The following is a 20,345-nucleotide window of genomic DNA, read 5'->3' on the forward strand; positions in this document are numbered from 1 at the left end:
TAACTGTAAAGTATTTATATATTTTAAACTCATTTTTAATACAATGTCTGAGAGTTCACACTTTTACAATAAGGGAAAGTCTATGTCTGATTTTGTGTGTATTTTTATTGTATTTATTTGTGTGTATGCATGTGTTTTACTTAAATAGAAATTTCATATCAAACCTCACTTCAGAATGAATGTGGTGAAATGTTTTAGATTAAGTTTAAGAGTAATGAGAGGCAAAACTGTGTTTACATTGTGCAATGACCTCACACATCTGGGTTGGCATGCAATGTATTTTTTAATAATATTCAATTTGTGAACGAAAAGTACTTTAATCCTACAACCCAATTCTCAATTGTGACTCAAAAGATACATTGTATGTCAGGTGGTGATGGATAATGTCAATTCATTTATCCATCAAACCCAATATTGACTTGCATTGTTGCATATAGCTCTTGGTGGGTATTCATTTCAGAACCTGCCTTCATCGTTTTACCTTCCCAGAAAGACACAGCACTTTCTAAAATAATTCTCTTCTCATTTCTCATCCCATCCTGTTATTAAACTACAAACAAACCACAGATAATGACCCGTGTTTACCTTTTTACTGTAAGTGTGGAGGTCAGGTAAGGTTTGTAACTTTTTATTTTATAGATGTAACTATTAGATTAGCTGATAGAAATATTAAATTAGTTTTAATATATTATTGTATTTAGATTTTTTTTCATTTGGCTAGACTACAACAAAACTCCTATAGAAAATTTTGAGAAATTTTTCAGATTGTATTTGTTGATTGTCACTGCTGCTTTTTCTATGTAACTACAAGATTTATGTACAGATGATTCAGGTGTCAGTAGTTTTTTTCCAGTGACCCTCAAACTGTGTGAATATAGCTTGTGCATAAAAATTTGCCTAATGGAAAAACGACAATTTCACCAAAATTCTCGTTTTTCAATAAAAGTTTTTGCACTGGCAAGAGGTGGTTTTTTGGGCATAACACAATTGGTATATCATGTAAAACTGCAATGGAAAGACCTTTCTCTGCAACTACATTCATGTGAATTTAAAAAAAAAAAAAAAAAAAGGATGTTGACTGACGTTGCAACAAGTGAAGAAGAGTTTTAAATGAAATAGTGAGGAAAGCGAATCATTTTTAATTTAGTACAGGATAGAGGGGTAATATAATAAGAATGAATATATCTGTAAATCAACGTGATTTTTACGTTCGTCGCCATGTTTATGGAATGACTTCTCGTGTCATCTCGCGATAATAATAAACGAATCATCGCATTTGTGATTTAATGGAAAAACCGACATTACGCACTTCTGTTTTTTCAACATTTAGTAATTTGGTAAAGTTTTGCGCAGATATCCAATGGAAAAATGACTAGTAAAACTTCTTAAATTAAAAAAAAAAAAAAAAGAAAGAAAGAATGACGATGAGTTAATAGTGGAATGTTCTTTACATTAGCTACTTTTCCATTGGACATCTGCGCAAAACTTTACTGATATTTACTAAATGTCGAAAAAACAGAAGTGCATAATGTTGGTTTTTCCATTAAATCACAAATGCGATGATTTGTTTATTTATTATCGTGAGATGACACGAGAAGTCATCCCATAAACATGGTGACGAACTTAAATATCGCGTTGATTTACAGATATATTCATTATTATTATATATTAGCCCTCTATCTCGTACAAAATGTAAAAATTATTCGGTTTCCTGGTGTGTCCACAAATATCACACCATGTTTCTTATACAATGCTTCTTCTTCAGTTGTTGTAATGTCCATCAACATCATTTTTTTTTTAATTCATGGGACTAGTTGCGGGAAAAGGTCTTTCCACTGCAGTTTTGCGTGATATACGATTTGTGCTATGCCCAAAAAACCCACTCTTACCAGCACAAAAACTTTTAATCGAAACACAAGACTTTTGGCCAAATTGTAATTTTTCCATTAGGTAAATTTTTATGCACACACTTTATTCACACAATTTGAGGGTCAATGGAAAAGCGATTAGTGAAGTATATCAGTATTTCAAGTGGAAGAAAAAAATCCAACATTACACAATTTGAGCGCGACATTGTCTAGAGTCTGGAAAGCACACACTTTATCACACCGTAGGATTTTCTTGAGTTTATTGCAGACCTGTAACACCCTTGAAGTTATACGACCCATTAACATAAATGATGAAAAAGCATTGAAGTGCTTTCACACAGATTCATCTAACAAAGTGCCACAGTTAGAAGATCGACACTTGAAACTCTAAACTGAAAAAGAACGAGTCTGTCCAGGGTTAAGTGCAGCTCAGATTGTTATAATTAGATGAAAGGCCCTTGTTTTCAGGTTCGTCTCCAGGATTTTCTTCTTACTTCTCATAGTAAAACCATTTATCAACTGGAAAAAAAAACACATTTAATTAGAGATTCATAAAGCATTAAAACATTGATATAAATATGCAGTGATTAAAACTGTACAGTAGCTTCAATCACAAACACACACCTGAACTTGGAATGGGGTCTTCAGCTCCAACAGCACATGTCTGCAAGAATAAAAGTAAGTATGTGAGGATGCAACTGTTGACAACAAAGCAAATAACATGCAGAGTTGGAATATTTTAGTTTTTTGTATATACTTTATTTTTTCTGATAGACAAAATATATATATATATATAAAAAAAGATAGACCAAACAATTAGAGCAGGGGTGTCAAACATGCGGCCCGGGGGCCAAATGCGGCCCGCCAAAGGGTCCAGTCCAGCCCTGAGATGTTTTTGCCAAGTGCAAAAACTCCACAGTCTTGAACTGAATTAAGCAAAAAAAAAAAAAAAAAAAAAAAAGCTTGAATTAAGGAAAAAATCTTGAATTAAGCAAAAAAAAAAAAAAATCTTCAATTAAGTAAAAAAAATCTTCAATTAAGCCAAAAAAATCTTCAATGAAGTAAAAAAATTCTTCAATTAAGCCAAAAAAATCTCAAATTTCGCAAAAAACTTCAATTAAGCCAAAAAAAAACTTCAATTAAATAAAAAAAAAAAACCTCAAATTTAGCAAAAATATCTTGAATTAAGCCAAAAAAAACTTCAATAAAGTAAAAAAAAAAAAATCTTCAATTAAGCCAAAAAAAAAAGAAAAATCTTCAGTTAAGTAAAAAAAATCTTGAATTAAGCCAAAATAAAATCTAGAATTAACAACTTAAATTTTTGTTCTTTGTTTTAGTGCAAAAATAACACTAAATTATGAAAATATTTCCATTTCCAAACTATCCTGTAACAATACATGTGAATAACCTGAACAAGTATGAACAACCTAAAATGTCTGTAGAAAAGTCAGCCCAATTTGAAGTCTTTTCTGCCTGTTCCTCAGTGTTTAGTGTCTTTGTAGATCTGATCCATAATGCACATGGACAAATGAGAAGTGGAGGAATAATATTTTAATTGCACTAAATTTTCTTACGTTTTTAATTTAAATTTCAGTTTTTTCAGGTTTTTTTTTTTTTTTTGGATAATTTATAAAATAAGTATTTTCATAATTTATTGGGGTTTTTTACACTAAAACAAAGACAAAAATTTGGAGTTGTCATTATTTATAGGTTATTATGTTTTTTTTTCTGGTCCGGCCCACTTCAGATCAAATTTAGCTGAATATGGCCCCTGAACTAAAATGAGTTTGACACCCTGGTTTAGAACATCCTGGTTCAATCTCCAGACAAACAAATACAAACAGGTTCAGGACAAATGAGGATAAGATTATACAGGTTTGAGAATTTCTTGATTAACATACATTCCATTTTCCCAATAGTTTTTTACATTTGTCTGTAGTAAGTCTTAATGAGAAGGTCAGCCTTTCCGTGTCATAAATTTCATTCACAACAGTTGTCAGAGTTGGAATATTTTCACCCTATTTAGATCTGAATATATAATTCAGAAAATTAAACTTTTACACATGATATAATATGGTGTGTCTACATGTCAGTGTATTGCGATTAAAATGCGATAATGATAATAATATGATTGTATGTGAACTGGACTCACTGATTTGACCACAGCCTCTGCATCTCCGGCTGAGCAGCAGAACGGACTGTCCGAGACACTGGTGTTCATGCTGTTACAAAAGATAAAACCAGTTTCAAACCATTGATAAATATACCGTTTCTGCAGATACAACATACAGTATCACCCAGTAAACAGTTAAAGGGTCATATTTGCTAAACCCACTTTTATTAGTCTTTGGTTCATTTATTGTGTATTTGAACCCTAATAGTTCATAAATTTGAATTTGAACCCTCCAGGTGCTGCAAAACTATCTTTATATTTATTCAAAATCGATGGATTCAAAAAAATAATAAATAAAATAAAATAAAAAATTGAGTGGATTTCTACAACCCATTTCAATTCCTTCTTAATTTGTTACATCTATATCTAGTTACATGATGACATTTGCGCGTATAAGGTCAAGACTTCCGACGAACATTCTCTAAGTACGACATAATTGTTTGTCAGCAGCAGTGGTTGTAGAAAAAAACTGAAAATATGTCCAAACTTCGAGCAGATTACTTAAATGTTCAGTTGTTGGTTGAATGGGACAGAGCAGCACAGCCAACAACCTGGAGGGGGGCCAGCGCTCAAAACCACCTTTCTGGTATCATTACTCAGAAATAGGGTTGAAGATGGACCTGTGGAGTTGAATAATGAAGAATTCAGACCCAAGCATAACATTTACAGTTTATACAGACCACAGAGAAATGTTTTAAAATCCATAATTCCATGTAACCCTTTAAACCCTAAGCCTAAAATGGTCCGTCTGGATTTTTTTTTTTATTTTAACAATAAAAAGGTTAGGAAATATGTTGTTAGTGAGTCCTTTTGCCCATTTTTCCAGAGCACTTACAATTTCAAAACCCAGCTGTCATTTACAATTTACTGCACGTTGTAATTCTGCTAAAATGGCTTTTTCTCCAGCGTAGTGTAGGTGAGTGAAATTACTGTAATCAATCAATCAATCAGTCAAACTTTATTTGAATAGCACTTTTCATACATGTTACATGTAGCATTAAGTGCTTTACATCAAACCCCCACTGTACCGCAGTTGCAAATACAAAAAAAAAAAAGCAACAGAGTAAAACAATGTTAAAAAGTAAGAGTTTAATTAAAAGCTAAACTAAAAACATTTTGAGGTTTTGAGTTTACTTTTAAACCTGGGGGACAGAGCTTTTTCAATTGCTGCTCCAACCCTCTGGAACTCTCTCCACCTTTTCCCGACACTGCTCCGACCTCAACACCTTTAAATCCCTTTTAAAAATGAATTTATTTAAGAATGCTTTTAATGTGTAATTTTAATGATTTAGTTGTTTTATATTCATACCTGCATTTTCCACCTGCTTTTAATCTGTTTTTAAATGTGTTTGGTTTCTGTTTTTATGCTGTATGTAAAGTGTCTTTGAGTTCTATGAAAAGCGCAATACAAATAAAATGTATTATTATTATTATTATTATTATTATTATTATTATATTATTATTATTAAGAAAAATAGGCCTCAGGTTGGCCGCTCCATAGTTTGGGGTCATAAAGCTGAATGAGGCCTCACCATGAGTTTAAGTTTGGACTCTAGGAACAATTAAGAGTATTACCTGAGGGTCTGAGAAGGCTCATATATTAAAAGCAATTGAGATAAATTAATAGGGTTAAGACCACTAAGAGTTTGACCCAATAAAACCTATAAAGCGCAACATCTCAGGTTTCAGGAACCGTTGGAATTTTTCCTATTGCACAAACGGTGAAAGAGTTCCAGCCATCCAAACTGCATATGCACAGGGTGAGTCAGCGATGACATGTCAGGTTTTAAAGAGTTAAAAAAAAAAGCTAAACATGACTCCTTTAAAGGACCCAGGAAAGTAAATATGTAATGTCACTATTTTCATTTGACTCTGGATTTTATTTCCCTGTTCTTGGCAAGAAGGCGCATGACAATGTATTTATCATTCTCTTTATTTATACAGAGGTGGAGGCCTCATTTAGAATACAGCTGAGTAAAGAAAACATGACTAGGGTAAGCCATGGTGATTAACAATGATAAAAAAAAAACAAACTCAAGATTAAGTGAAGCAATTAAAATATAAAGCAAATGAAGCTGCTGGAAGTAAAGCACTCGGATACAAATGAATCCAGCTTTGGATTGTTCTGCATGTTTTTCCAGGTTGCAAGTGCACAGTGCATACAAATAGATTTTAATCTGTGTTATATAACCAGATAAAACTGCACTTTATTCACACTGTCACTATATTATCTGCATTCATTTAGATGGAGTGTTTATCATTTCTCACAACACATACAGTCCTGAGCAAAAGTCTTAGGTCAACTTTAGGTTTGTTGTTTTTTGCAGGGTTGTAATGAGCAGATATATTTGTTTCTCATTCTCAAGATGCACAAAAAACTGGGTTGTAAATGTTAAAGTCAGTATTTAGTGTGTTCATGTGTTGAATGAAACCTGATATAAAACTGAAAATTAATGCAATAAATGTCATATGTTTGAACAAATGGGTTAGACATGTCAAGTGTAAAGGGAGGTCACATTAACCCTTTCATGCACGAATTATGAGACCTTAATCAAAATTTTTTCCTGAGTGTTTTTATTCCTCTTTAGGCATGAAAAAAACAATGTGATGGAAAATTTCTTCTGAAAAATAAATAATAATAAATAAATAAATAAAAATAAAATAATTTTAAAAAATGTAAAATACATTTAAAAAAAGTAATAATGACAAAAAAATTCTTATGAATCTATTTTTCATGAAGTTGCAAAAATATCCACTCAGCTGGACACCACACGTTTAATTTTTGACGCACAGAAACATGTATTTACTGATATATTGTGTGAAAACTGTGGGGAAGGCTTGTGATTCTGGGGGTTTATCCTCAGGAGAGATCTACATAAAGTTACCAATTCATGTCAGAAAAGACATGTAGTCTCTTAAAACTTTAATAAAGATATGTGTAAAGAAAAAACAAAAACAAAAAAACAATGAAAAGAACAACAAAATCCGTGAATATACAAGAGAACAGCTGTAGAATAGCTGTCCACTGTAGTGACCACTACGCACGAAAGGGTTAAATATGACCACTTTGGTTTATAGAAACCGTAATTTCACTGAAACTTTTGTTTTTACTGCTGTACACATTTGACATATATCCAGATTTACAGAAGAGGATTAGGGCCACTGGGGAAAAAAAGGTCCAAAATATATTGTTTTTATTATTATTCTGAGAAAAAAGTCAGAATTCTGAGATTAAAGTCTGAATTCGGAGAAAAAAAAATCCTAATTCTGAGAAAAAAGTCAGAATTTTCCCTTTAATCTCGAATTCTGACTTTTTTTCTGAGAATTCTAACTATTTTACATATATTTTTTATTATTGTTCTGAGATTGAAGTCAGAATTCTGAGAAAAAAGTCTAAATTCTGACTTTTGTCTCAGAATTTGTACTTTTTTCCCTCAGAATTCTGACTTTAATCTCAGAATTCTGACTTTTTCTCAGAATTCTAACTGTTTTAAATGTTCTTAATTATTGTTCTGAGATTAAAGTCAGAATTCTGAGAAAAAAAGTCTGATTCTGACTTTTTTCTTATATGATAATAATAATTTTAAAATATAGACCTTAATTTAATTTTGGTTTTTTTCTAGTGGCCCCAATCCTCTTCTGTACAGATTAGATATTAATACAGAGACTGAGAAATGCATATGTGTGGACATTAGAACCTTACTAAACCAATAAACCCTATTGAACTACAACTTTACTATAGTGTGTGTGTGTGTGTGTGGTGTGTGTGTGTGTGTGTGGTGTGGTGGTTTATATAATATATTATAATTAATATTAATATAATATTATTCTATTGATTTGAACTGTGGTTTATGTTTGACTGGATTTTTATATCTGGATTTTATACTGTGTTTATTTTTTTATGCCTTGAATTTGACATAAATTCCAAGCCTTATGTAATGAATGAATTCCTTCTCATGTTCCATTTATATTCCATTCCTTTCTCAACCAAAACCTAATGTTGGACTATAGGACTTATTAAAATATTCTTACCAGTTTCAGTTCTCCAGCGTCGGTTTTCTTCGAGATCAAGCTTTCCAAAACTCATGAGTGCTCTTCACTGTTTTAATGGCAAAATCCTAGAAAACACAATTTATTATGTTAATTTAAAAAAGGCAAGCATCCCTAATGTCCATTATAATAAGCACTGATCCATCAGGATGTAAAAATTAACCAAGAAACACAAGATCACTCATCATATTTGTCTTACAAGATGAAATTCTTTCTAACTCAGTCACTAATGTCGTTAACCCCTTTAGCCCCTGATGCATTTGTGGTGAGCATTCTGAAGGTATGATTCATTTTACATATTCCTAAAATTCAATTGTTTGCTCAATAGGAACAATTTCCGAATGTGCTCATAGAATACACCTTTTCTTTCCATAGACATCTGAGCATGCTCAGTGCACCCCCGCTGCCTGTGGAATGCGAGACAAAACACAGCGCAGTGAATGAGTTGGACTCACCATGAAAATCAATGGCCTGGGCTTTTTTTTTTTTTTTTTTTTCCACGGTTTTCTTTGTCGTTTGCAGTGTTGCTGTGATTTTTAAAAAGGTTTTACTGTGTTTTTACCCAGTTTTGACCGTGTAACTACTTTTTGGAGTTCACCCCATGCCAAAAAAACAGCTGGACTGATTTAGAAAATAGAGCCCTATCCTAAATCTCTTATTGATGTACATTCTGAATGCATTATTTAGCAAAAACCAGTGAAACTTCAATTCCTCTCTTTGTCTTTTTCTGTTATTCCACCCGTTTTGACTCTAACTCTAACACACAGGTGTCAAACATGCAGCCTGGGGCCCAAATCCGGCCCACCAAAGGGTCCAGTCCGGCCTTTGGGATGAATCTGTGAAATGCAAAAATGACACTAAAATATTAACAATCCTTTTAGTTCAGGCTCCACATTCAGAACAATTCAATCGCAAGTCGGTCAGACCAGTAAAATATTATCATAATAACATATAAATAATGACAACTTCAAATGTTTTCTTTGTAAATGTAAATTTTCATGTATATACAGTCAAACAAAGTATAATTTAGCAAAAAATGTGAATAACCTGAAATGTCTTAAGAGAAACAAGTGCAATTTTAACAATATTCTGCCTGTTACTTAATGTCTAGTGTGTGTTTGTAGATCCACTGTGATCTGTAAGTTATAATGTACATGTGTAAATGATAAACTGAGGCAGATATTGTTAAAATTATACTCTTTTTTTCAGTTTGTTCATGTTATTCAGGTCTTTTAAAAGGATAGTTTTAAATGTAAACCTGTATAATGTAAATTAACTTTTTCTTGCTCTAAAACATAGAAAAAGTTTGGAGTTGACATTATTTATAAATTATTATGTTATTATTTTACTAGTTCGGCCCACATAAGAAATTTGAATGAATCTGTATTGAGATGAATCTGGCCCCTGAACTAAAAGGAGTTTGACACCCCTGCTCTGACAAAAAAAAAAAGCACAGAACAGCAAAACCACTGAAGAAAAGGAACACGAGCACATACTCAGCCTTTTATGACACTGAAACAGACGCAGATTCACAGAAACCCTTTACCCTGGAATAATGTCTCAGGGTTAAAGGGTTAATGAGCATTTTTTGATTTCCATTGTCCCTCTAAAGTTAAAACCCTTCATGTAATAATCACAGGTGTCAAACATGCGGCCCGGGGGCCAAATCCAGCCCGCCAAAGGACCCAGTCCGGCCCTTGGGATGAATTTGTGAACTGCAAAAATTACACTACGATATTTAACAGTCATTTTAGTTCAGGTTCCACATTCAACCAATTCAATCTCAAGTGGGTCATGGTAACCTATAAACTCAAAACTCCAGATTTTTTGTTCTTTTTTTCATGTATTTACACTAAAACAAAGTATAATATTGCAAAAATCTAAATAACCTGAACAAATATGAACAACCTGAAATGCCTTAATACGTACATGCAATTTTAACAATATTCTGCCTGTTAATAAATGTTTTGTGTATTTGTAGATCCACTGTGATCTGTGAGTTTAATATACATATGTAAATGATAAACTGAAGCATAATATTGTTAAAATGCACATTTTTTTTTTCAGTTTGTTCATATTATTCACATTGTTTGAAAGGATATTTTGTAGATGCAAACATTTTCATAATTTAATTCTACTTTTTTCACTCTAAAACATAGAGAAAGTTTGGAGTTGACATGATTTATACATTATTAATTAGAATTTCACTGGTTCGGCCCGCTTCAGATCAAATTTAGCTGAATGTGGCCCCTGAACTAAAATGAGTTTGACACCCATGTAATAAATCCAATATGCTAAAAATCTCATGAATGGTCATAAATCTGTGGATATGATCTAAAAGTGTACCCTGTCCTTGAACTCCCATTGAATGCAAACTGGTTTTCAGGTTTTCCATCTGGGACTTTGTATCGTCTGAACCAATCGAAGGTCGCCTCCAGGTATCCGGGCTTCAGCCGTCTTACATCATCGATATCTGCCACAAAACAGAACCTAAATTCATCTTCTCTGGCGTCTGATGGCATCTTCCCAGCACTGATGTGTTTGTTTCACTCCGTTACCGTTAAGTCGTTGGCTTCGGGGTCCTCGGTATTGATCACAATCACCTTCCAGTCTGTTTCACCTTCATCAATCAAAGCCGGGTTCCCAGCACCTTGACTTGGATTATTTCTCCTCGAGAACACACCTAAGGAACAAAGATGAGATTTGATGACAGATTATTTACTTTAAGTCCCCCTCTTCAATGAATGGACTTATACAGCAATGGGGAACTCGCACACAAACAAAAAAAAAAAAAAAACAAGATTACAGTCTGGATTTGTCCTTATTGAGGACATATGGAGTGAAATGTGATGCACTTTGCACATTTTTCACTGTCTATACAAGCTTGTTATGTAGCAAATAGAACAGAAATTTCCAAATTTATGCAGCACAAGACCCTTGAGTGACATTTATTGTCTCCTTGCCACTAACTCTGTGAATGTCAAAACCTAATTTCAGAGTGGCTCCTTTTGTGCCAGTTTCTATGTGTTTTTGTATCTTTGTGATGCTGTAGTCATGCAGCATTTTTACAGTCGCGGAAAAAATTATTAGACCACCCTGTTTTCTTCAATTTCTTGTTCATTTTAATGCCTGGTACAACTAAACGACATTTGTTCGGAAATAATGATAATTTTATGGGAGCTTTCCAGATGCACGTGTTGTGCATCATGTCCATCCATATTAGAAGATGTATGATGTAGGTAATCTTTGTACACGTAATACTCAGCATTATATGGTGTTCATGTGCTCTTTAACCATATACAGTCGTGGAAAAAATTGTTAGACCACCCCTTGTTTTCTTCAGTTTCTTGTTCATTTTAATGCCTGGTACATTTGTTTGGACAATATAATGATACAACAAAAAATAGCTCATAAGAGTTTAATTTCAGAGCTGATATCTATCCATTTTCCATGGTTTTTCTTGATAATAACCAAAATCACTTCAGTTCTTACATCAATATCTATGGCATTGTACTGACAAAAACAGTGCTTTTAGGCATTCCATGTTTTCTTTTCTGTCTGTTTTAGTCACATGATACACACAGGAGTTAATACTTGATTGCATAACCCTTGTTTTTGATGACTTTTGATGGTCTAAAATTTTGATGACTCTGTCTTTTAGTCTTTTTACATCAGGGTGCTTCTATGAAACTGGTCCTAAAAACAGGACATGGGGGCTAAAAATTCCAACCAGATGTAGACTAATGTTATGAAGCAAGTTTGGAAGCACTTTGGTCTATTTTAAAAATAAACACTTACTGAGATAAAAGAGAAACTATTTTTCAGATAAACATTTTTAAAAATTTTTTTTATTTTTTTCAAAAATCCGCACGTAACATGGTAAAAAGGACACAAAAAATGATGCGCTACTATTTGTTGTTGTTTTTTTTTGTTTTTTGTTTTTTTTTAATCTTTTGTATTTCACACGGCTTCGTGTGTTTGTGTTGTAATTAGCCCATAAGACCTAACATCCAACAAAAGCACAGCGGAGTTAAAATGTTTAATAGCTATTGAATCACTAATACTATCATTACATGTAAATAATTGTTGTAAAATACAGTTTGTCATCTTTTCATGGTCATCAGATATGACCCATTTGGGCGTTGTATCAATGACAGTGGATGGACACACTTGGTTTATGTTCAGTTATTGAAATTTTTACAGAACAAGTCACTTTTTTCTTCAGTTTTCTCTGTTTCTGATATAATACCCTCAACATTAATCTGAGCTTTTATGCATCCTACATAATTAGTAATTAATATAGGAAAATACATAATTTGCACTGAAAATATGCAAAATACAGAGGATAATAAATAATACTTAAGGAAGGTTAATAGAGAGAAATTTCATTTGAGAACAGAACTGGGTCTTTATGGTCAAGAGAATAAAATCCCCAACATCCAAAATCCTCCCTCCCTATACTTGAATCCATCTCTTTACTTCTACACCAAGGCTAAAGTTAGCTGAAGCACCACTCAGCCATGTCCTTTCCCCCTTATTTCCAATATCGCAGATGTCGATGGGTCGTTGTCTCCGCAGCATCCTGTGTCGCTGTCCTTGTGGTTGGGGTCCTCCCACGTCTGTCAAAAAAGAGACAAGTTAAAGACAAAACAGGGCATGCGTTGGTTTCCTGTTATGATTTACCTGTGGAATAGCGCCGTAGTTCCAAATATAACCTTTGTGCGGAAACACATTGGCTACGTAACGAAGATTTCCCTTCTTTGTATGTCTTGTTTTAGGGGATGAAGGCTCTTTTAGTCGCGATCTGGGAAAACACAGACATGAATCAAAAAGGCAAGTGTGGAAAGAATGAAGAACCACTGGTTCTATAATTTTCCCTTTCAACCCTAAGCCTAAAATGTTCCGCCTGGACTTTTTTGTCTTATTTTGACTGTAAAAATGTTTAGAAAATATGCTGTGAGTGAGTCCGTTTGGCCATTTTTCCAGAGTCTTTTTTTTTTCCCCCAGATCTTTGAAAATCTAACAGTCATTACAATTTACTGCATGTTTTAATTCTGCTAAAATGGCATCTTCTCCACTCTAGTGCGGATGTGAGCGAAATTACTGTAATGACCCGATAAAACCTATAAAGCACAACATCTCAGGTTTCAGAAACCGTCAAATCTTCCAATTGGACAAACAGTGAAAGAGTTACAGCCATCCAAACTGCATATGCACAGTGTGTCAGCGATGACCGTCAGATTTTAAAGGGTTATAGTGCACCTATATGGACAAAAGTATTGGGACACGTTGAATTCAGGTGTTTCTTTTCCAACAGGGGTCTGGGATACAAAATAATAACGACAGATGTCATAATATAGTTTATTTTTAGATGTTATTTTTATTTATTGTGATAAATATTATTACATTTCATTGGTTATTTTTTTATTTCTTCCAAAATGCCTAGGAAATATATTTTACTTTATTTCTTTCAAAATTGATTTTTTCTTTTTTTCTTTTTTTTTTTTTTTGGATCTATGACTATATGATTTTAAATGCTGTACCTCTAAATTTCTCGAATATTTTTCTTACCATCTACTTTCTTCACATCTCACTTAGGAAGAAAAATCTCCCATTAAACTTTAAGGAAATATTGATGTTTATAAACTATGACAAAAATACTGGGACCGTCATGGCTCATAAGATTCCTGTTCATGCTGTCTCGTCTCGTCTCATACAAAGGGTTCATGTCTGGACATTTGTAATAGACTATTTTCAAGAGCTGTATATTATGTCACAGGCCACATTAACACAAAACAGCTAAAAAAAATCATTATAATAATCTAATGACCACGATCTTATTCTCATTTTCCAGTGTAGGCTAATTTTTGTTTATCTTCTTAAATCACCAGATAAAATATTTCTTATCACTTATATTCAGTGCAAAAATAAACTAAAGACAAATCCTGTTCACAGGCAATATGGATCTCTGATTTACACTTTATTTACACCTCTGATTTATTTTAAGAAGGAGGTGTAAGATATAAGAAGTGAATTATATCCCAAAGTGAGAAGAAAACAATGACTTGCAAATATGTGAACATGCATACCTCAATCTTCGCATTCGTCCATCTTGGAACCTCTACAACGGCATGAAAAATATTCTGCAAGAGACAAAATATACTCAGATCCCCAGTTAAGATTTGAATAACTGCATGAGCCGTTCAAGCGTATGTGCACAAACTCATCACTCAGTACAAACAGACTGGGATAATGAAGTTGTTTTTAAGATAAGCATGCACGCAGAGAAAAATAATTAACACTGTTGGAGGCTTAATCCACTGATTCCTTAACTGACAAGTAAATTCCTACTACGTGTCAGAGGCAATTCTGGTACTCTTTATTTCTATGATTGAATTAGTTACCTCAGGCATTATAGATGTGACAGATTAGAGATAGTAGATGTGTTCCTTTGTGTTTAATGGAATTGTATTTATTACCCAGTCCCCCGAAGGGGAGGAAGGGGTTTGTTTTTTGGTTTGGTTTGTTTCTTTTTTGCTAACACTTTAACATCAAACTGTTGGTTGAATTCATACAAAATTTGGTTTATAGATTGCCAGTGACCCAGAATAGATGCAATTACATTTTGGAAAAAGTGGTCAAAGCTAAAAATTTGTTTGAATTTTTAAAATCTTTTTTTTTTCCCCATTTATATATAATGTGTGAAATTTCAAATGTCTGTTGCACTAAAACTATTGGTTGAATTTATACCAAATTGGGATTTTAGATTTCCAGTGACCCAGAATAGATGCCATTACATTTTGGGAAAAGTTGGTCAAAGTTTAAATTTTTTATGAATTTTTACAATCTCTTTTTTCCCCTCATTTACTTATAATGGGCGAAATTTCACTTGTCTGTAGCAGTAAAACCCTTGGTCGAATTCATACCAAACTGGGTTTATAGATTGCCAGTGACCCAGAATAGATGCAATTACATTTTGGAAAAAGTGGGTCAAAGCTAAAAATTTGTTTGAATTTTTAAATCTTTTTTTTTTTTTCCCCATTTATATAAATGTGTGAAATTTCAAATGTCTGTTGCACTAAAACTATTGGTTGAATTTATACCAAATTAGGATTTTAGATTGCCAGTGACCCAGAATTGATGTCATTACATTTTGGGAAAATCTGGTCAAAGTTTCCATTTTTTTTAATTTTTTCTATCTCCCCCCCCCCCCCCCCCATTTTCTTATAATGGGCAAAATTTCACATGTCTGTAGCAGCAAAACTATTGGTTTAGTTCATACCAAATTGGGGTTATAGATTACCAGTGACCCAGAAGAGATGTCATTACATTTTGGGAAAAATTGGTCAAAGTTAAAAATTTTTATGAATTTTAACAATCTGTTTTTTTCCCCATTTATTTATAATGATGAAATTTTACATGTCTGTAGCAGCAAAGCTACTGGTTGAATTCATACCAAATTGGGTTTATAGACTGCGACCTAGAATAGATGTGGTTACATTTTGGGAAAAATAGGTCAAAGTTCAAATTTTGTATGAATTTTTCAAATCTTTTTTTCCCATTTACTTATAATGGGCGAAATTTCAAATGTCTGTAGCAGCAACATTATTGGCTGAATTTATACCAAATTGGGATTGTAGATTACCAGTGACCCAGAATAGATCAGAGTACATTTTGGGAAAAGTTGGTCAAAATTAAAATTTTTATGAAGTTTTACAATCTTTTTTTTTTTTTCCATTTACTTATAATAGGTGAAATTTCACATGTCTGTAGCAGCAAAACTATTGGTTAAATCCACATCAAATTGGGTTTATAGATTGCCAGTGACCCAGAATAGAAGTGATTACATTTTGGGAACAGTAGGTCAAAGTTAAAATTTTTTAGGAATTTTTAAATTCTTTTTCCTCCCATTTACTTATGGGTGAAATTTCTAATGTTTATAAAAACATCCAATTTGTTTGTTTACTTCAAACTTGGCACATATATATAGGCAATTGATATACTGATATCAGCACACGCATAAACATGATGACATCAGCTGGATCGATGCCAAAATAAGCTACAATACATGCGAGGGGCGGGGTTTGTTGTGCCTGGAACCACTTGTTAACAGTTTAGATGAGTAGCTGCTGTTGGTCGTCTGTTTTCGAATCCAGTACTTTTAGTTATAGTGCAGACTTGTCTACTCGAATACTTCCACATGATGCTTACCTCTGCTTCATTTGCATAGATTGGAATGTCATGGAACGGAGAGATGTACTTCCCTTCAGCGTTTTCTATGAAAAGGAGTAAAGCAAGTTCAATTTCTGAGGCGTTCAAGGTGTGAAATCCTCACTTAAGGCCTCAACAGTCGCACAGTATAAACTCCACCAAGGCAGCTCAGTCTCCCATGCTGTGATCTACTAAAAATAATACCTGGATTTTGGACTTAGACCATTACCATTGATATATCGTCTTTTTTTATTGTTTTCCTCTATTTCATGTGTTTTACCAAGATATAAAAATAACAAATATATTCGTTGAACTATACAATCTATGCAATTTATTAGCAACTGATATATATGTGTTTAGTAGAAGAGCACATTACATACATGACATACAGGTAACATCTTCCAAAATAAAAACATTTGATCCATACAAATAAAATTGATTTGACAACAACCGATATATGTCTTTACTAGGAGAGAACATTACATGAAATAGTGGAGTAATGGAGTTTTGGAATTTCATCCTAAAATTCCAAAACTCCACTATTTTTTCCTGTTCTGGATCATGGTATCCAGAATTTTGTGAGGATCCAGATCAATCTTCAGTATCTTGTAGAACAGGGGTGTCAAACTCATTTTGTTCAGCTAAATTTGAGCTGCAGTGGGCCGAACCAGTAAAATAATAACATAATATATAAATAATGTCAACTCCAAACTTTTCTCTGTTTTAGAGCGAAAAAAGTAAATTTACATTATGAAAAGGTTTACATCTACAAACTATCCTTTCAAAAGATGTGAATAACGTGAACAAACTGAAAAAATAAGTGTAATTTTAACAATATTCTGCCTCAGTTTATCATTTACACATGTACATTATAACTTACAGATCACAGTGGATCTACAAATACACAAAACGTTTAATAACAGACAGAGAATTGTTAAAATTGTACTTACTTCTCTTAAGACATTTCAGGTTGTTCATATTTGTTCAATTTATTCTCATTTTTTTGCAAAATTATACTTTGTTTTAGTGTAAATACATGAAAATATTTACATTTACAAGGAGAAATATTGGAATTGTCATTATTTATATGTTATTGTAGTATTTTACTGGTCCTGCCCACTGGAGATTGAATTGTTCTGAATGTGGAACCTGAACTAAAAGGATTATTAATATCTTGGTGTAATTTTTGCATTTCGCAAATTCATCCCAAGGGCCGAACTGGAGCTTTTGGCAGGCCGGATTTGGCCCCCAGGCCGCATGTTTGACACCTGTGTTGTAGAACCTGTTGGGAACTTATTTTGTATTTTTTTTACCAAGCACTCTGAGCATTCATTGTAGAGTTACACATACATATGTTGAAAATATCCCTATCTCCCAATGATAAAGAATCTTTTTAAAAATTCCTGGATCCAGACAGTGATCCGTATCATTCCCAAAATCTAATCATTGGTTACTCGTCCCATTTTGGACATTTCCTGAAAATTTCATCCAATCCGTCCATAACTTTTTCAGTCATGTTGCTAACTAACCAACAAACAAACAAACTAGAAGCACTCGGCGAGCGCAGACCTCCGCCAAGGCAGATCAGTGCCCCGGATTTGGATGAAAATTTCAGGAAATGTTGATACTGGCACAAGGAACAAATGATTAAATTTTGGTGGTGATCGCAGGTGGGGGGGGGGCATGGCTCAGATGGTAGAGTGGGTCGTCCAATAACTGAAGGGTTGGCGGTTCGAATCCCGCTCTGTCTATGTGCTGTTGTGTCCTTGGGCAAGACACTTCACCCTCCTTGCCTCCAGTGCTACTCACACTGTGTATGAATGCGTGTGAATGTTCGGTGGTGGTCGGAGGGGCCATAGGTGCAGATTGGCAGCCACGCTTCTGTCAGTCTGCACCAGGGCAGCTGTGGATACAGATGTAGTTTACCACCACCAGAGGGAGGATGTGAGAGCGAATGAATAATGGATCCACTGTATGCGCTTTGAGTATGTGCTCATAGAAAAGCGCTATATAAATCTAATCCATTATCATTATTATTATTATTATATTATTATTATTATATTATTATTATATTATTATTATTATTATTATTATTATTACTATTATTATTACACTGGTCAACAACAAATTTATTGTTTAAGTTTTTTGAGCTGATTTAGGATAATTTTGCTGTGCTGAATCCAAAAATCACATTAATTTTGCTCAATCAGGTCAGCTTTCTGAACTATGCTACATATTGGCTTTTTAACATTTTTGCTTACATTTATGGGCATTTTCACATCATATGATGTAAAATTCTTTCATATTTCTTGCAATAAACGAGTTCTGAAGATTTTACTTTTGCCAATTTATGATTAATGTTTTTTTTAATATTACAGGTGAATGGAATGGCTTCGACTGGAAGATCTTGCAAAAATAAGCCTGACGTATTCTGCTACATCTGCGGTGAATACACCATTGTACCTAACAGGAATCAAGTCACAAGTTTCATAAAGTGTGCTTACCAATCTTATTTTGGTATTAATTATTATATTTTGTGAGAAGATCAAATTTTTCAAAATCAAATTGGCAAAAAAACCTGACCTGATTGAGAAAAACAGATGTCATTTTTGGATTTAGCGGTGCAAAATGGTCCTAATTCAGTTGAAAAAACCTAGACAACTTGCAAAAAACATTTTTTTGTAACCCAGTGTTATTATTATTATTATTATTATTATTATCTGCCTTGGCGGAGGTCTGCGCTGTCTTTTCTAGAAAAGCACTGGTAGAGCGCAGACCTCTGCCAAGGCAGATCAGTGGCCCCCCCACCCCCGATCACCACCAAAATTTAATCATTTGTTCCTTGTGCCAGTATCAACATTTTCTGAAATTTTCATCCAAATCCGGCCATAACTTTTTCAGTTACGTTGCTAACTAACCAACAAACAAACAAACAAACAAACAAACAAACAAACCCTGGCAAAAACATAACCTCCTTGGCAGAAGTAACAACTTTAACCAACTCCGTCCACCAACACAACTCCATGCATCCATTCTTACTGAAAAACAGTCTGTAGTCCTGGGTGTTGGGGCTGCCCCTCTCCTCGGTGGTGAAACTCATGTCTGTTTGTTGACGTCCGGTCGTCTCTACGCTTTGTGGACTAATTCAGGAGGACTAAGAAGCTCCTGTCATAGAGAGGAGCGAGCGGGCATGCGCACTGTCTATAAGCCAAGGGTTCAAGATCCGACAAGTGCCTGCATGTGACAACAAGGCTGCGATACACCGGCCCAGATGACAGACACATGCTGCTTTTCCTTATGTTTTCCACTTTCTGAAAACTAATCACATCTATTGTTAAAAAAAACGAGCAAACAAACCACTAAAGAATTACTGTGAACCAGTTAATCCTGCGTTATTTGCACTCCTTCATTGGTGCCACATGCGTTCTACAGTGTAAATGTGGACTTTTTTTACCTTCTTTGCGTGTTATGTGACTTGTTTTCCATTTCCTCCCAGTAAGCTGTGGCCCATGAGAGCTCTTTTCAGGCAAAAACAGATGGAGCTGACTGGCGTTAGCTCTAAACCAATTAAGTTGTGGGATTAGGTGGTGTGCCCGTAATGTGACTTCTGCTCCTGGAGTTTTCACAGTAACGGTTTGATTATATACTTATTAACCTACAGCAGGGCAAAAGTCTTATTCCACCTTTAGTTTTGTTGTGTTTGCAGGGTTGTAATGAGCAGATATATTTTTTTCTCATTCTTTTTTCTTCAGATACAAAAAACACCCCCAAAAAACAGGAAATAACTTTAAAAGATGCACAAAAACTGGGTTGTAAATGTTCAAGTCAGTATTTAGTGTGTTCATGTGTTGAATGAAACATGGTATAAAACAGAAAATTAATGCAATAAATGTCATATTGTTTGAACAAATGAGTTAAAGACATGTGAAGTGTAAAGGGGGCGTCACATTAAATATGTCCAGTTTGGTTTATAGAAGCTGTTATTTCACTGAAACTTTTGTTTTACTGCTGTACACTTTTGACATATATCCAGATTTACAGAA

General features: G+C 33.8%; 1 protein-coding gene across 1 annotated transcript; it reads right to left on the reverse strand.

Moving 5' to 3' along the window:
- Nucleotides 1-2,113: 2,113 nt before the first annotated feature.
- LOC115410059 (inorganic pyrophosphatase) lies at nucleotides 2,114-19,771 on the reverse strand. Its single transcript, XM_075353443.1, is given in 14 exon segments — nucleotides 2,114-2,387; nucleotides 2,493-2,532; nucleotides 4,021-4,090; nucleotides 8,074-8,159; nucleotides 10,438-10,451; nucleotides 10,454-10,564; nucleotides 10,625-10,729; nucleotides 10,732-10,776; nucleotides 12,627-12,650; nucleotides 12,653-12,710; nucleotides 12,775-12,895; nucleotides 14,173-14,234; nucleotides 16,303-16,367; nucleotides 19,342-19,771. Coding segments are annotated over 14 exon segments (891 nt in total). The 5' UTR covers nucleotides 19,403-19,771; the 3' UTR covers nucleotides 2,114-2,358.
- Between the last annotated feature and the right edge of the window lie 574 nt (nucleotides 19,772-20,345).

This window comes from Sphaeramia orbicularis, chromosome 19 (genome assembly GCF_902148855.1).
Source record: "Sphaeramia orbicularis chromosome 19, fSphaOr1.1, whole genome shotgun sequence".
In the NCBI taxonomy this organism is placed as follows: domain Eukaryota; kingdom Metazoa; phylum Chordata; class Actinopteri; order Kurtiformes; family Apogonidae; genus Sphaeramia; species Sphaeramia orbicularis.